An 18413-nucleotide genomic window follows, 5' to 3' on the forward strand; every position below is an offset into this window, starting at 1 on the left:
ACTCTCTCTCTCTCTCTCTCTCTCTCTCTCTCTCGTGCTGTAAACAGAGTATGCTCTCTGGACGCTCCAGGTATAGGAAGCAGGAAGAACAAAACACAACGTTAGGAAATCCTTGGAATGTCCAATCAGAGGTGTTATTGATTGGCAGCGCTAACAAGTCCACAATGGGCAGCTGTCAGGTTGATCATTACAATGGCGGGCATACACACACACACACACACACACACACACACACACGCATACGTACGCACTCACGCGTGCACGGCCCTTAGTGTCTCCTCCAGCGTTGCATTAGCCTCGTGCAGCACACCATCCTAATCCCAGGTAGACATCATTTGTATGCCTCGCGAACAGACAACGTGCACCTGTTTGGCAGAGCGGCTTCTTTTTCTTGCTGATGCAGACTGTTTTTTTTTTTTTTACTTTTCTCCAGCAGAGCCTGCATGTACCACGGTGGGGTCAATAGGTGGTCCTGTGTGTGTGTGTGTGTGTGTGTGTGTGTGTGTGTGTGTGTGTGGGGGGGGGGGGGTCATAGGTGGTCCCGTCCCTCCCCTGACTGGACTCACAGATTTGCACATGGCTCTGTGGACGGAGCTCGTTATATCGCTGCCAGTACACAGGGCTCCGTCCCATTTCTATACGGGACGATTCAGCTGAGCTTTCATAGAAGGAACTACTGTAGAGCTGAACTACTGTAGGGCAGTTCACCCAACAGATAGCCAAACTGTATTTTTACAAGCAATAACTGCCCATGTAGGTTAATCCATTTAGACCTGGGAACAATTCTAAAAATGTCTTCTACATCCTGACAGTTTTCTGAAAACCTATGTTTCTGTGTCAGTCGTTCTCAAACATTTTCATGTCAAGGACCTCCAAAAATATAACAAAACACAGTGAGCGAAACAACCAAAGTTGCACCTGGCAGCTACTGTATGAGAGTCTTCTTGTTTTAATAATTTTCTTTGTATTTCTTATATACTCTTCTATAAATCTTTTAATAAATCAACTAAATTGATCACCACTTAATCCTGAATTATACTGGTATTATATTGCCGATCTATAAGCCCACAATGCGTCACATCGCAACGCATTCACAACTCCATGCTGTAAAAGAGAGAGAGAGAGAGAGAGCGTTGATCAAAATGACCATTCTTCTACATTATCTATAATTGTGTAGATTAAATTAGGCAATGCAGATGTCTAACGATAATTGAACTCTTGATAATGTGAAATGACGTCCATTTGGCTTCATTTTACACTGCGGTACTTACGTTTTTAAAAGTACTGCAGTCGCGATCCGAGTTGGCTTCGTCCGTGCTTTAAAGGTCTTTAAATAAATACCTTTTATTTTATTTATGTTTGTCTGTGGCTTTCGCCTTTTTATTTAATATTTTGTATGCACCAGAGAGGAGCAGTTTCTGGCAACATCAGAAGAAAAACACCAAAATCAAACTGGTATATAGGTCAATAACTCTCTGCAACGCTCTGCCCAAAAACCATCTCATCTACAATACATAACAAAATTACTTTCAAAAAGAATACCAAGAGATACCGTTGCCAATTTTCCAAGTACATAACTGTGAACTGTTGATTTGTGGATTTGTTCTTTTGATTTTTATAATTGGAATTTGTTCTTTTGATGGGGAGAGAGATGGGGGGGGGGGGGGGGGGATCGGGAGTCGAACCCGCGGCACACTGACTGCCAGACTGGATTATTACCAGCCAAGGTGCCTCTGGACCGCTGAGCCACGGCCCAGGCCAAATAAATAAATACTTTTTGAATATGAGAAAAATTAATGGGGAATTATTTCCTCATGAAAAGGGTGACAGGACTGCGGCGCTCTGACCCAGTCCTAGGCTGTGCCATGCTATTCACCCACTTAGGGCCGATTCATACTCCTATTTTAGAGCTGAATAAAAGTCGGTTCGGCTCTGTAGAGCCTACAATGTGACGTCATTTGATGTTCGGGGGGGGGGGGGCGGTACCGTCCTAAAGTCGGCTCTTCGGTGCTACTGAAAATGTCTGACGAGCCAAAATCATTTCGGCACTACAGCGCCGAAACAGCGGTAAAATAGGAGTATGAATCGGCCCTAACACTGTGCAGTTTCCTATAATAATAACAATAATAATCTTTATTTATATAGCACCTTTAATATCATTTTTTACCATACATGCAACCCAAAGTGCTTCACATAAAACAAATAACAAGCAGCGGAATGACAAAAAAGCAGGTCAATACAAGACAAAATAGCAAAAAAAATGGCAATACAAAAAGAAAAAAATGGTAAGGAGATCATAGCATTGAATATGAAACACAAGATCAATCTAAAACAAATGCCAAGTTGAAAAAAAATAAGTTTTCAACTCTCTCTTAAAAACAAGCAAGGGAGGTCGCCCCTTTTAAGGTGCAGTGGTAGTGTGTTCCCTTTTATGGTGCAGTGGTAGTGTGTTCCCTTTTATGGTGCAGTGGTAGTGTGTTCCCTTTTAAGGTGCAGTGGTAGTGTGTTCCCTTTTATGGTGCAGTGGTAGTGTGTTCCCTTTTATGGTGCAGTGGTAGTGTGTTCCCTTTTATGGTGCAGTGGTAGTGTGTTCCCTTTTAAGGTGCAGTGGTAGTGTGTTCCCTTCTATGGTGCAGTGGTAGTGTGTTCCCTTTTATGGTGCAGTGGTAGTGTGTTCCCTTTTATGGTGCAGTGGTAGTGTGTTCCATTTTATGGTGCAGTGGTAGTGTGTTCCATTTTATGGTGCAGTGGTAGTGTGTCCCATTTTAAGGTGCAGTGGTAGTGTGTTCCACAACTTGGGGGCCATAATGGACCCCAGAAAGCGGCCTCAACTCACCGGTGTTCTTATGTTGAGCTTTGGGTCATTTTAAAAGGTATATTCAGTGATTTCACTTAATTCAAATATCACTTTTTTTTTTTTCTTATTTCCTCCCTACTATAAAGTGTGCTGACCATATAAGGATTTCCTCCCTGTCCCCAATGAGTCCGGGTGCAGGTCTTTTTTCCGACAGCATATTGATCCGAAACCTCAATCCTAACCTAACCCTAACCGCAAGCACGGGAGCAGCGCATGTCGGACCATCGCTTTTTCGCATCGCAGCGAATGTACCCCCGCTGCGGATCGGATCGTTGCCCCGTCGGCTAGAATGCTGTCGGAAAAAAGGCCGCCTCCCAATGAGTCCCTGGAGTCAAAAAACCCTAGTTTCGGTTTGGGCCTTGGGTGGCAAAGCTTTCATCCAATCAGGATGAGAGGGGCCTTCCTCCAATCATGATCGAGTAGGGCGGGGCTTGGTGCATGTGTCTGTTGTACTTCCCGACACTGTAGAGCGTGTGGAATGTACACATCTTGTTACCGGGCGGACCATTTTTTTTTCTTCAAATCACCCAAATCACTGAATGCTCCTTTAACGCTTCCCCCCACAGGATGCTGTTCTTCACGGACTACGGTGGCGCGGTGGCCAAGCTGGAGCGCTGCAACATGGACGGCACCAACCGCACGCGTCTGGTGGAGGACCGGTTGGAGCAGCCCACCGCCGTGACGCTGGACCTGGTGAAGAAGCTGGTCTACTGGGCCGACGCGTACCTGGACTACATCCACGTGGTGGACTACAACGGGAAGCACCGGCACAGCGTCATCCAGGGGACTCAGGTGGGTGTTTATATTACTAGAGATATATGCCTAAAATCATATTTACAAAACGTTTCAAATGGGAAAAAAACAGAGATGATTTCAATCGAATATTTAGACAAAGTCATGCAAGGGGAACTTTCTCTGGACTCCATGGGCTAAGAAAATAAACGTTGAAATCTCAAATTCGGTCAGAACGGCTGCTCAGACTTCCTAGTGTTAAGGCCTTTCACAATTATTATTACGTCATCAGTATAATGGCATACACAAGGCATACACAGTCCTGCCTTGATCCCGCCTCTAGCTGCCGCTGATTGGCCAGGCCGTTTGGTGGCCGGTGCATCGACTCTGCCTGAGAGTTCCCAGATGGGAGCAGGGGGGGACGACGACGTACGGACCTTGTGTACTCTCTGCTGCCCCATGTGGCAGAGTCGGGTTAGCTTTTCCCCCCAAGCCATTAGACTTTGAAACAATATCCCCGGGCCTAACCTTCCCCCCCCATATGCTGCTATCTATATCTATCTCATCATTTCAGATAATCATACCTTTATTTTATGTTTTTGCATAATCGTGATAATCATTTTCATGTTGAAACATTTTCACATGTTTCAAACCTCTTCAAAAAGAGTGGAAATAGCAGCTCTAGGAGCTTGTAGAGAGATAATAGATTGTAGATATAATTGGCTATTTCCATCATTCATATAAAGTGTAAATTTATGTCATTATGTAAGTTATTATTTGCCATGCCTGCCACATGCACCCCATAATACACCTTTTGTTTACGAAGCCAAACGGAAATTGTATTTCTGTTCGGTATTGAACGACAGTTACATCGCTAATTGCTCATTTTCTTAGTGAGTGTCAATCCTGCCTCATTTAATGTGTTGGTTCGTTCACTCTCCTTGTCCTAAACGTAGTTGTTTTGCCTATCGATTCCTCCCCACACACATCTCTGTGCTGTTATATATATATATATATATATCTGACTCAATTCAATTCAAAGGGCTTTATTGGCATGAGAAAACATACGTTTATACATTGCCAAAGCAGAAAGAACAATACAACAATACAGCAATACAATCAAAACAAAAATGGTGTACATTTGAAGGTCAGAATCTTCAATAGATCAAATTCTATGTACCAAGATCACTCAATGCAGGTATAGTGCAGGAATATACACAATGATTAGTCTTTAGGGTGGTTGTGTTCCATTTTCTATCCTTCTCCTATCACAGCAACTCACGGATCTTGCTGCTGTGTTTGCACATTGTTGTACTTCACCCAGCAGATATGGGAGTTTTTTGTCATTGGTCATGTTTTCACCAATGGGGAGACATTGAGAGAAAGTGTGGTATTGTTTGAGGTATAATTCAGTATAATTCAGCTGATCGGACTATAGGGGTCTTGTGAATTATCGCTCCATGTCAGGAGGCCAGGATTCATTGTTTGTTGAAACATTCCATTCATGTATGCTTTTCTTTTTTTTTCCTCAGACAAAACAAATAACGGTTCATCTTCTGAATGCATAATTGATTAAAGTTGAAGCAGTCCAACCTCATACTGGGAGTATGTGAGGTTGTGTTGACCAAAAAAAAAAAAAAAAAAACGGACAAGTAATTAGTCTCTCTCTGTCTCTCTCTCTCTCTCTCTCTCTGTCTGGCACACAATTTGCAGCTATTAATTATGAACGATTAAAAAGCCCCGCCACCTTTTCAAACATCTTAGACTGTGCAGCGATTCAACCTTCGCTAATAAAAGAGAAACGGAGCCCGTTTCGAAGCACGTTCTTCTTTGTGGTGGTGCAGCAGGTGTTCTTTCTTGGCATAACCCATTCTGGGCGGGAGCCCCTTTTCGGTGTTAGCAATTATGCTATGCTTTAGCTAATGAAAAACAGCAGATCTACAAGCTCGTAGCGCGCCACCGAGTGGCGCGCTACGAGCTTGTAGGTCTGCTATTTTTTGAAAACAATCGAAGAACGACTGACATAGAAACCCTGACAACACTGTCAGGATGTAGAAGACATTTTTTTTTAGAATCTGATCTCAGGTCAGAAATGGGATAATGAAGCCTGGCTGCATGATAAGCGTGTGGCCTCTGTGCTGACAGTTAGAGGAGAGAAGCTTCTCTGCATTTCATCTCCGTAGGAAAAAATGGAAAGCAGCTCGACTCTCTCTCTCTCTCTGGTTCTCTTCAGCCAAGAGTGTCAACATAATACTGCATATATAACACATTCTGACCTCAGATCAGATTCTATAAAAATGTCTTCTATACATCCTGACCGTTTTCTAAAAAAAAGCTATGTTTCTATGTCAGTCGTTCTTCGATCTTTCAATAAAATAGCAGATCTACAAGTTCGTAGCGTGCCACTCGGTGGCGCGCTATGAGCTTGTAGATCTGCTATTTTTAAATAGCTAAAGCATATAACATAATGCCAACACCAAAAGGGGTTCCCGCCTACAATGGGATAATAGACCTGTCCGTGAACTACTTCACTCACACAATTGCCTAAGAGGACGGTGAACCGTCTAATTTTTTTTCCTTTCATTTTCATATATATAGGCCTATATACTCTCTGCTGTACTTCATAATAGACTATTATACAAAAGGAGAAAAAATAGCCTTCTTGTGAATTTTGATGAACATTAAAGTGGATCAACGCCTTGCTTGCCGCAAAAGAAAATGCAAATGGAACACCACCCACCAGGGCTAAAAAAATATGGAAGCTTCCCCTCTGGGAGGAATAACGTCTGTGTCGGTTCAGTCATATTTTAGTCACCTGGATGTTTTTAGTGTGAGTCTAGTTTTAGTCGACTAAATGGCATAAGATTTTAGACTTTTAGTCGACTAAATCTACAGTTGATTTCGTCGACTGTAAATGTATTTTGGCGGGCCTTGATGCCGTCGTAATGACTGTTTTTACACTTGCTGAAAATAGCCGATCTACAAGCTCACAACGTGTCGCGCTGCGACGCATTGTGAGCTTGTAGATCGGCTATTTTCAGCATGCAACCAATTGTAAAATGACTTCTCTCGTCCACTAGTCCCCTTCCTAACATTTTAGTCTAGTTTCTATTTGTTGACGAAATCGTCCGTGTATTTAGTCTCAGTTTTAGTCATCATAGCTTAGTTTTCATGTAGTTTCCATTTAGTTTTAGTCAGTGGAAAAAGGTAGTCGACGAACATTTTTCATCATAGTTTTAGTCGACGAAAACAACATTGGACGTTGCAGTATATGAAATGATCAAGTAGGAGTGTTAAAGGGACACTTCACCCTTTTTGCAAAAACATAATATGTTAATGACGTCAAGAAGCTTTAGAACACTCTCCTGGGGGTCTTTATGTGTGTAATATGTGGTTTTAGATATTTTAGATTGTAGCAGTGAGCCTGTTGTCTCTGATGTCATGGACACTGGGCTCACTTCCTTCCTGGACTACATGTTGTCTCAGTAAGACAGCTCTCCCCCCTATCCACAAGGAGGAGCAGAGCACCAAATAATTATGGGAATTGTAGTCCAGGAAGGTAGTGAGACCAGTGTCCATGACATCAGAGACACCAGGCTCACTGCTACAATCTAAAATATCTAAAACCACATATTACACACATAAAGACCCCCAGGAAAGCGTTCTAAAGCTTCTAAACGTCATTAACGTATATATTTTTGCAAAAAGGGTGAAGTGTCCCTTTAACCCATTCTGAACGGGAACCCATGTTGGTGTTAGCATCATGTTATGCTTTAGCTATTGAAAAATAGCAGATCTACAAGCTCATAGCGCGCCACCGAGTGGCGCGCTACGAGCTTGTAGGTCTGCTATTTTTGAAAAATCGAAGAGCGGCTGACATTTTTAAGAATCTGATCTCAGGTCAGAATGGGTTAATCAGACCAGTGTGTGTCCAGTGGAAACCTCGTATGAATCTGATCTCAGGTCAGAATGGGTTAAGTTGCGGAGAAAAAACCCCACAAAAAGTTCTAAAGTGGAGATATAAAGGGCTTTCGGGGCCAGACAGCCACGACTCCTTATAGGAAATGTTACATCCGTCCAACGAAAGAAATCAACTTCAAGTAGGAAGGGAATTATGTTGAGAGGAGAGAGAGGCTGCTTTTGAAAATTACAGTGTTGGAGGCAGACTTATGGTCGAGGCCACGTCCGCAGAGGATGACGGTTGACTGGGTTATTTATTTCATTTTTTGTATTTTCTATTATTTTTATATTTATTTGATTTCCTTCTTTTTTTCACTGGCTGGCTTGGCTTGTCTCTGACGCTTGTTTCTTTGGATGGCGCCCCTCTGGTAGTTGGAGGGTGAGGCCCGCTGGGGCTTTATAGGCGTACGTCCTGTGAACACAGCTCACCCAGCCGTGTGTGTGCGTGCGTGTGTGTGTGTGTGTGTGTGCGTGCGTGGAGGGGGTGTCAGCGTGCTAAATGTAGCGTGCAGGGCTATGGTGTCAGGGCCAGGGGACTCCCTATGGAACACAGCCCACTGCACTGTGACCCTGTGTGGGAAGCCAAATGTAGAGGGTCCCTCCCCCTTACACACACACGCACGCACACACACACGCACACACACACGGGCACACACACACAAAAGGGGCACGGGTACATCACACAAGCCCAAACTCAGAAACACACACACACGCATGCACACACACACACACACACACACACACGCACGTGCACGCGTGCACACCGCCACTACCACCTACGTGTGATGTCTTTGTCACAAAGATAAAAAGGCCCTGTGTTCTTTTTATATCCTTCTATTGTGTTGTTGTTGTTTACTTATTCCAGAATCTGGGAGTGGTGGCGATGAATCATAGTTGTTGTTCTCTCTCTCTCCCCCGCCTCTCTCTCTCACCCAGGTGTCGTACATTTATGGGTTAGCGGTGTTCGAGGACTACCTCTACGCCACCCACTCTGACCCGTCCAAAGGGGGGAGCGATGGCACCGGCGCCAACGCAGACGCGGTGGAGGTGGAGCTGCTGCAGATCCAGAGGTTCAACAGCACGGCAGAGCCCCGGACCCTCCTCGCCAACCTGGGGGATTCCAGAGTGCTGCGGGTCTACCACAGGCTGGCTCAGCCCAAAGGTATACCGACCCACCGGGAGGGGAGGGAGGGAGGGTCTACCACAGGCTGGCTCAGCCCAAAGGTATACCGACCGACCGGGACGGGACCATAGACTTTAAAAAATATGGACAAAGCGTTCCCCGGGTCTAACATAAACATAAATGAAGCCAGTCAGTCCTTGAATTGTACATCGCCATCTTTCTAGATCCGTTTGGGCCCAGCTGGCCCATTGGCTGGCCCAGACAACGAGGCGGGACTTCCCCCCCTTCTTCTCCGTTGGTTTTTATTTTGACTCGAGTGGGAGGGGAATCCCGTTCATAGACTAACGGTAGCCACGCCCCTCAGAACATACGCGACTTTATGTTAATTTATTTTATAAATGGGACCATAATTTTCCAAAAAGAATATTATGACATTAGAAATGAGACTTTAAACTAGTGACTGGAAGCAGAAAGTATTCATGACCATGTTTATTAAGGTAATACAGTCTAGGTGAAGTTGGGCCCAAATACATGGACTTCTATGGGGCTATGGGTTTTTCTGGGTCCAGTGACAGCGCCACAACAGGCCATTATATGAACTTTCAGGAAATCCCGATTTCCTTGTGGCTTCACCAAATATCTGTCTGACTGCCCCCCTGGGTCCATGTTATACACGCGGCTGCTGTTGGCCTCAGTGGAGAAGGAGACATACATTATGTTGTGATTGTTTCATATATAACCCCCCCATGTATGCCTACTGTCTCTGTCTCCTCTTCTTCTCTTGTTTCTCTGCAGTCAGGACTCACGCATGTCTCTTGTTTCTCTGCAGTCAGGACTCACGCATGTCTCTTGTTTCTCTGCAGTCAGGACTCACGCATGTCTCTTGTTTCTCTGCAGTCAGGACTCACGCATGTCTCTTGTTTCTCTGCAGTCAGGACTCACGCATGTCTCTTGTTTCTCTGCAGTCAGGACTCACGCATGCGAGACGGACGCCTACGGGAAGCCGGGGGGATGTTCCCACGTCTGCCTGCTCAGCGGCTCCTACAAGTCCAGGTCCTGTCGCTGTCGAGCCGGACACAGCCTGGGCCCCGACGGACAGGCCTGCAAAAGTTAGTACAGCAGTGGTTGGTTCTCATTCTCTCAACCCCCTCAAAATAATGGTATTCTACTGTATAGCTGGGGAGCCACCACCCTGACAAGAACATGGCATTATAGAGCGTTGCAGTCCCGCCCCCTTTCATGACGACGCCAGGCCCAGGAAATGCATTTTTCCCTCATAGACATTTCAAAAGGTATTTATTTAAAGACGGTTACGCCATGGACAAAGCCAACTGGAGTCGTGACAACTTATGACAACAAACACAATATTTTGGACCAAACAAATAATTACAAAGAAGATAAACAACGAAGAAAAGTGTTGTAAACTGCCATTTTGTTCTTCTTTCTAATTATTTGTTCGGCCCAATTTTTTTTGTTTGTTGTCAGGATTTGTCACGACAAGAGTTGGCTTTGTCCTTGGCGTAAACGTCTTTAAATAAATACTTTTTGAAATGTCTATGAGGAAAATTAATGGATAATCATTTCCTGGGCCCTGGTAGGGGGCGGGACTGCGACGCTCTATAGGCGTTGAGGCATTACATTTTCGTTTGACTTTGTTCCATGGGTACATGTTGTGAAAATAGCCGATCTACAAGCTCACATCACCTTACAGTTTGAGGTGTTGTGAGATTGTAGATCGGCTATTTTCACAATGTCTGCCTCTTTCTTATGTCATATTTGACAATTTGGCAAAATGTTGTATTGAAAAAGGTCTTAAAATTCATTCAATTGCCACTTTAGAAATGTGCAGATCCTCTGTATACAGTATGTTGGTTTGTTTGCTGTTGAGTGATGTCACTATATTACTGTTTATTTCATTGGCCCGTTTGACTGTCAAGGGTTCAGCCTCCAGGAAGAAACCCTAAATACAAAGTTAATACACCGTTGCACATAAAAACAACTCCGGGGTCTCTAATGAAGTACTGTCGCGGTGTCACCTCATAGACACATGAAAAACTCTCCATCTTTAAACAAGACTTTGGTGTAGCTTTTGTAGCTTTGTAGCTGCAGTTGAAGCCAGATCATCTTGGGATTGTAGCTTTCTAGGTTGTGTAGCAGCTACACATGTCGGGTGTGGCTAGGGGTGCAGTACTTATAGTTTAGATTTTTTTTGGTTTAGACTAGTCATTGGTTAGACCAGTCATTAGTCCTACAACTAGAACCTATCTCAAACCCTCACCCTAAACCTAACCTCCCACGGGGCAGCACACCTAAACCTATAACCTTAACCCATGTCTAACCAATGACTAGTCTAAACCTAACCTCCCACGGGGCAGCACACCTAAACCTAACCTTAACCCATGTCTAACCAATGACTAGTCTAAACTAAGTATGCACCCCGTGGCTATCTTCTAGGTATCTTCATGTCTCTGTGGCCTCCACTGAAAACGAATGGCAGCATCATATATATATCCTTGTATCTGCCCATGTGTGAAAGACAGCATTATCATTCTTCCAACATTGCCAGCAGCAACAACGCTCCTTCAAACCCACGCCGTCGGGGGCGGGGCCGTCCTTCCTTCCTTCCTTCCTTCCACACGCCAACAACACGCACGTGAAGCATGATTTGCATCGACATCGCTGTTTCCCGCAACACAGACATGTAGCCTGTAAAAGGTCATGTGTCATCTCACGGTGTCAGCCCGGAGAGACGGGCGACCGCCGCATCACCTGACAGTGATAAAGATGAACGCTGGGTGGGTGGGGGAGGGGGAGGGGGGAGACAGGGCGCCGTTTGAAAATGATTTTCCGCTATCGACCCCCGTCTGCAAGATCTGATTCATTATTGCCATAATGTAGTTTTAACCCATTCTGAACGGGAACCCATTTCGGTGTTATAGCATCATGTTATGCTTTAGCTATTGAAAAATAGCAGATCTACAAGCTCATAGCGCGCCACCGAGTGGCGCGCCGCGAGCTTGTAGGTCTAGCTATTTTTCAAAAATCAAAGAACGACTGACATTTTTAGAATCTGATCTCAGGTCAGAATTTGTTAATCAGACCAGTGTGTGTGTCCAGTGGAAACCCTCGTATGAATCTGATCTCAGGTCAGAATGGGTTAAGTTTGTCTGCGTTCGCCCTGCTCGCCCTGATCAATCTGTGGACATTGTGTAGATGACAATAAAAAAAAAAACGGGGGGAAAAAAACCCAGAAGATCAAATTGACGGAACAATCCCAGCTATAGCCCCGACCACATTTCGATCGAGGGGGTAACGACGAAGCAGCGACTGGCGCGCTGTGACACGTTTGATTTATCCCCCTCCTCATCCCCCTCGTTTCTTTCTTAGATGTTCTGATGACACCACAGCTCTCTCTCCCTCTCTCTCTCTCTCCCCCTCTCTCTCTCTCTCTCTCTCTCTCTCTCTCTCTCTCCCTCTCTCTTTCTCTCTCTCTCTCTCTCTCTCTCTCTCTCTCTCTCTCTCTCTCTCTCTCCCTCTCCATCCCTCGGCATAATGAGACTGTGTGACTAAATGCCGGTGCTTCCTCAGCCTCACACAGCACAGCCCAGCCCAGCCAGTCACCACGCTGGGGTTTTGATATCTGGGTCTCCGTTGGTTGTGCGATGCTTAACCCATTCTGACCTGAGATCAGATTCATACGAGGTTTCCACTGGACACACACTGGTCTGATGAACCCATTCTGACCTGAGATCAGATTCTAAAAATGTCAGTCGTTCTTCAAAAAATAGCAGACCTACAAGCTCATAGCGCGCCACTCGGTGGCGCGCTATGAGCTTGTAGATCTGGTATTTTTCAATAGCTTAAAGCTTATCATGATGGGTTCCCGTTCAGAATGGGTTAATTGTCTCCCGGGTAGTATAGAGCCGGTCTCGTCCCTCACAACAGGATGATAAATTGAAGCGAGGCATGTGTGGTCCTCACCCCCAGAAGCCCCCAGTGTCTCCTGGGTAGTAGGGGAGAGGGGAGGGGGCTGCAGGGAGCCAGGCGAGGTCTATGCCTCTCTCTCTCTCTCTCTCTCTCTCTCCTCTCTCTCTCTCTCTCTTTGCGGACGATCCCCCATGGAACATGGAAGGCCCCCTGAGTGGCTGGTGGTGGGTCGCCAGAGGAACTGCCTCAGCTTTCTGGGTCTCTCTCTCTCTCTCTCTCTCTCTCTCTCTCTCTCTTCTCAGACGCCATGCTATTTTAGATCAGTGTGTGTGTGTATTGTGTGTGTGTGTGTGTGTGTGTGTGAGAGAGAGTGTGAATGAGTGTGTGGGAGAGCTTAGCAGACTTAAGCCAACTATATCACCATTGTCTGTGTTTGCTCAAGCCTTTCCCCCCCTTTCCTTTCCTCCCCTTCCCGTACTGTCAGGGTGGTTATACAGTAGGACCCCCCCCTTTCCTCTCCTCCCCTCCCTGTACTGTCAGGGTGGTTATACAGCAGAACCCCCCCTTCCCTTTCCTCCCCTCCCTGTACTGTCAGGGTGGTTATACAGTACTGTCCGTACCGTACCGTACTGTCAGGGTGGTTATAGAACAGAACCCCCCCTTCCCTTCCCTCCCCGTACTGTCAGGGTGGTTATACAGCACTGTCCGTACCGTACCGTACTGTCAGGGTGGTTATACAGCAGAACCCCCCCTCCCTTCCCTTCCCTTCCTGTACTGTCAGGGTGGTTATAGAACAGAACCCCCCCTCCCCTCCCCTCCCCGTACTGTCAGGGTGGTTATACAGCAGAAGTGTGATTGAGGGGGGAGAGGATAGTCATTGGCACTGATTAGTGGCTCCATTAATCCATACTGGCCGGTAACCCCTTTTGGTCGTTATGTTATCATTTAGCTATTGGAAAAACAGCAGATCTACAAGCTCGTAGCGCGCCACCGAGTGGCGCGCTACGAGCTTGTAGGTCTGCTATTTTTTGAAAAGTTGTGAAAATGTGGCGCAAATATTTGAATATATATTTCAGAGTGAACATTTTTAACTAAAATATTTGCTTCTGGGGGGGGGGGGGGTCCCTGGAACAACCATATTTTCAGATGGGGTTCAGCGGCCTCTTACATACATTTTTTTGGGCTCCTTGACTTGAAATATCGAGCACCACTGATACAGAAACATGAGGTTATTTCAGAAAAGTGTCAGGATTTAGAAGACATTTTTCGACGTCAGTCCAGAATGGGTTAAGGTGAATGGATGGCCCTGGGCCTGGCTCACAGATAAGAACAATGCGGCGCGGTAAAGAGGCTTTAATGCTGGGATCAGCATTGATGAATTGGACCAATTAATTGACAATATGAGTAAAAAAAAAGGAAAAAAGCGCCCCTGCTTTAATTCTCTTACCTTTTGTCCAGCCACGTGCACACAAAGAGGGGCTTGAGCCACTGACACACTGACACACAGACACGTGCACACAAAGAGGGTCTTGAGCCACTGACATTTGTGACCAGATTTGACTGAGACACTACCATCATGCAAATTACAGCTTTTCACCAGAGGAGATCTTTTTTCAAAATGAGTTAATAGCACAGGCAGACTCTTCACATACTAGAATGTCTGAAATAAGTGTCAGAGCTGAAATAGACATGTAAATATGAAATAAATGCTTAAACATGTAGCTACAGGTGTAATGTTAGAGACCACAGAAGACATGTAAATATGAAATAAATGCCCAAACATGTAGCTATAGGTGTAATGTTAGAGACCACAGAAGACATGTAAATATGAAATAAATGCCCAAACATGTAGCTATAGGTGTAATGTTAGAGACCACAGAAGTGAACCTTTCAAGCCTGTTTTCTCAACTCGCTGTTTTCTGCTAGACATTACTCTATAAGCCATATCTCCAAAACTGGTGGGTCAAACTGAACAACCAAAATGTCAATTTGAAGCTATGATTCCCTGCGTTCATGAGACATGAAACGAAAATTCAAAAGAAATCCAATGGCAGTCCCTCAGTCGAATTCAGTCACATTTTACCTGTCTGTAAAAATATGCCCCCTCCATGAATGCAGCATTTACTATGGTGAAAAACATGCAAATTATGCCCCTCTTTTCAATGCCATACCCAAAAGGCAGCATTTGGGAGAATTGCCCTTTTTCCGAATCCTCCTGAACTTGAACGCAGCATTTTTGCGCTGAAAGAATGCGTGCTCTCTCTGTGTAGAAGTCTACTTAGTTTAGACTAGTCATTGGTTAGACAGGTTTAGTTAGGTTTAGGTGTGCTGCCCTGTGGGAGGTTAGGTTTGAATAATATATCTTTCATTATAATAATAATAATAATAATAAACTTTATTTGTATAGCACCTTTCATACATAAATGCAGCTCAAAGTCCTTCACAGGGCAGGACACAAAAATAGAATACAATAGAAACACAAGTAGTTAAAACAATGGCAAAGAACAAAATATGAATATAAGAACATAAAATAAATAAAAACAAATAAAAACACCACATGCAGCAAATCAGTCAGGACAGGGTAGGAACGTGCATATTAAAACTCAACTAAAAGCAAGAGTGAAGAGGTGAGTCTTGAGATGAGATTAAACAATGTCTACAGAGGGTGCGTGTCTGAGCTCGAAATGGTAGTTTATTCCAGGCTGTTGGGCCGTAGAAGCAAAAAGCTGCCTCACCATATTTTTTTTGTGCACATTCTTATAGAGCCCAAAAACGACCTGTTCCTGTTCTACGGCAAGGGCCGACCCGGCGTGATCCGGGGCCTGGACATGAACGTGAAGTCCAGCAACGAGCACATGGTGCCCATCGAGGACCTGGTGAACCCGCGGGCCATCGACTACCACGCCCAGTCGGGCTACATCTACTACGCCGACACCACCAGCTTCTTCATCGGCCGGCAGAGGATAGACGGGAACAGCCGGGAGACCATCCTCAAAGACGGTAGGGGGGGACATTTCAATTGCTTTTTTATAACCATGCCAGAAAAAATAGGTTTACTGGTGGTCAGTTTAACCCATTTTGGGCGAGAACCCCTTTTGGTGTTTCAAGCATTATGTTGTGCTTTAGCTATTGAAAAATAGCAGATCTACAAGCTCATAGCGCGGCACCGAGTGCCGCGCTATGCACTTGTAGGTCTGCTTTTTTTGAAATATTGTGAAAATGTGCCTGAAATCTTTGAATATATATATTGTTACAGAGCGAGTATTCAACTCAAATCTTTGCTTCTGGGGGGGGGAGGGTCCCTGGAACAACATATTTTCAGATGGGGGTCGGCGGCCAAATACATATAATTCTGGGGGTCCTTGAGATTAAATATTGAGCACCACTGACATATAGAAACATGTTTTTTTTTCAAGAAAACAGTCAGGATTTAGAATACATTCGCAGAATTGTTCCCAGGTCAGAATGGGTTAAGAAGCTGTTTGCATGTAATGGCTTATATTATAAAGCACAATGTTTTGACGATGCTGTACCGCTTGTGTACCTTTTTTAGCCTTCAGTCTCAAAAAGTAATTTGCATTATAATGCATCAAACCACTTGCTTCCAAAGATAATACATACAGTACCGTGGTGAATATGTGCTGTGCTCAGGTGAGCCCCTGCTGCCTGCATTGAACTGTACGTGTTTCCTGGCAGCGCTCCTAGTCATAACGTCACGTCTGAATAATATGAAATATGAGAAGGACCACCAGGAGCTGCTTTGGATCGCTAAACATTTTTGCATTGAAATGTTCTTCTCATTGTTTCATTGAACAAAGGATGAACTCTCACGAGCTGTTGTTATTCTTCACTTGGAATATCTTTTTTTATTGGGAACGTTATGGAACACAGACCTTCATCGGGTTGTCTAAAGGTCTGTGTACCGAAACATTGTTCCCAATAAAAAAATACAAATCTAATTGCAAGTGACAGTGACAGTTTATACGGCCGGGTGTCCTTTCTTCTACAATGAAGCCGGTCTGTGGTCTTTTCCAAAGCACCTCCTAGGTGTGCAGAAGTGCTGCTCTTAAACTGTCTCCCCCTGGCCAGCCGGGGCGCCTGATGGAGGGGAAAGGAACTGGTTGGAATAACGTGTTCCTTCCACGCGCTATACGTCCAACCAGGGAAACTCCCCCTGTCAGGTGTAAAGGAGCAACTTGGACACTCAGACATGAAGGAAGCATGAGTTCAAGTCCGTTGCTCTCCCCAGGTTGGCGGAGGGTGTGTAGAGCCCAGGATCACAGTAGATGATTGACACAGGGATGAAAAATGGGTTTATAGAAAATCGTGTGATAAAAAAGGATATATATATTTAAAAGAAAAAGTGCTGCTCTTTCTTTTATTTCATTAAAATCGTACGTGAAAGTAGAGGATCAGAGCTTCACAATGAGGAATCATTTGCTTGCAATCAACAACTTCTTTCTGAAAAAACAAGTTCTGGGAGATCATGAGGCTCCATGGATTGTCTCACTTTATCAGCTCAGAATACATCTTAAAAGCATTAAGCATAACCATAACTGCTTTTATTGGAATCATGCGTTTCTGATAAAGCAATCTTACAATTTAGGCATTTAGCAGACGCTCTTAATCCAGAGCGACTTACATTAAGCACAAAGAACAAAAAGCATCATACATCACATAAAATCACATAAAAAGCATTTATCATAAAACATGCGTAAGCTAAGAACGTAACAGTGGAATATCTATATAATGAAACTATACATATATACTACTATGCTATACATATGTACTATGGCGTGCTATGGCTACATACAATGCAATTATAGTCTACAGAAATGCTATCTAAGGGGGTGGGGTAAGTGCCATGATGGAGTCTGAAAAGGTGGGTTTTCAGAAATGAATTAGATCTGTATTTGTATTGCAGATCTGGACAACGTGGAGCGGATCTCCGTGGACTGGATTCATTAGATCTGTATTTGTATTGCAGATCTGGACAACGTGGAGGGGATCTCCGTGGACTGGATCGGGAACAACCTGTACTGGACCAACGACGGCTACAGGAAGACCATCAACGTGGCCCGGCTGGAGGGTTCTGCCCAGACCCGGAAGACGCTGCTGGAGGGAGACATGTCCCACCCCCGGGCCATCGTGGTGGACCCGCTGAACAGGTCAGGAAAGATATATATAGGCCTCACATGAGACCAGCAGCGCAGTGGCCTTTGTGGTTAGAGTGTCCGCCCTGAGACTGGGAGGTCGAGGTTTGTGGTGGGTTATTCAGAACTCACATCAGAGTCTTTAAGAAATAATCGAGGTAGAGAGTGGTCTGAAACAATGTCACTTTATTACAAGGATTGGTCTGTAATCTGTACCCGCCCAGGGAGGGAGCACGAATACTAGCCTCTGCAGAGTCCTTTACATTTCTCTCTCTTACACACAATGACAGAGCAGAGAATACATTGGAGGTGTGGTCAGTGGTCAGTGGACATGGCCAAACGTGGGTCTTATGTAAGAATAGGTCATCTGACAGACAACCAACAGGTGGAAGCCTTGCTTCCCAATACTGTGAGGTAACAAAAGGGACACTAGCTGTGATGATTTATGTGAATGTAGTCAAGACAGTTTAGTATTGTCATATTCATAATTACCATTACAGGTTCAATCCCTGGCCTGGGTCATACCAAATACTCTAAAAATGGGACCCAGTGCCTCCCTGCTTGAAACTCAGCATCAAAGGTTGGATTGGGGGTACTTGTACATCAAGCTGCCTCACGCTACAGAAACAGGAGATAGTCTCCTGTTTCTGTAGCGTGAGGC

At 44.8% G+C, this 18413-nt stretch overlaps 1 protein-coding gene across 1 annotated transcript in view; it reads left to right on the forward strand.

Moving 5' to 3' along the window:
• Window positions 1–18413, forward strand: part of lrp1bb (low density lipoprotein receptor-related protein 1Bb) — a 634358-nt gene that overhangs the window by 265959 nt on the left and 349986 nt on the right. Inside the window, exons 8-12 of the mRNA XM_080786185.1 lie at window positions 3424–3649; window positions 8486–8711; window positions 9638–9781; window positions 15363–15599; window positions 17587–17767. Coding sequence (XP_080642311.1) covers window positions 3424–3649; window positions 8486–8711; window positions 9638–9781; window positions 15363–15599; window positions 17587–17767 — 1014 coding nt within the window. The remainder of the gene's footprint in view (window positions 1–3423; window positions 3650–8485; window positions 8712–9637; window positions 9782–15362; window positions 15600–17586; window positions 17768–18413) is intronic.

The sequence above is a fragment of the Protomyctophum bolini genome, assembly GCF_963924005.1.
Source record: "Protomyctophum bolini genome assembly, chromosome: 16".
NCBI lineage: Eukaryota > Metazoa > Chordata > Actinopteri > Myctophiformes > Myctophidae > Protomyctophum > Protomyctophum bolini.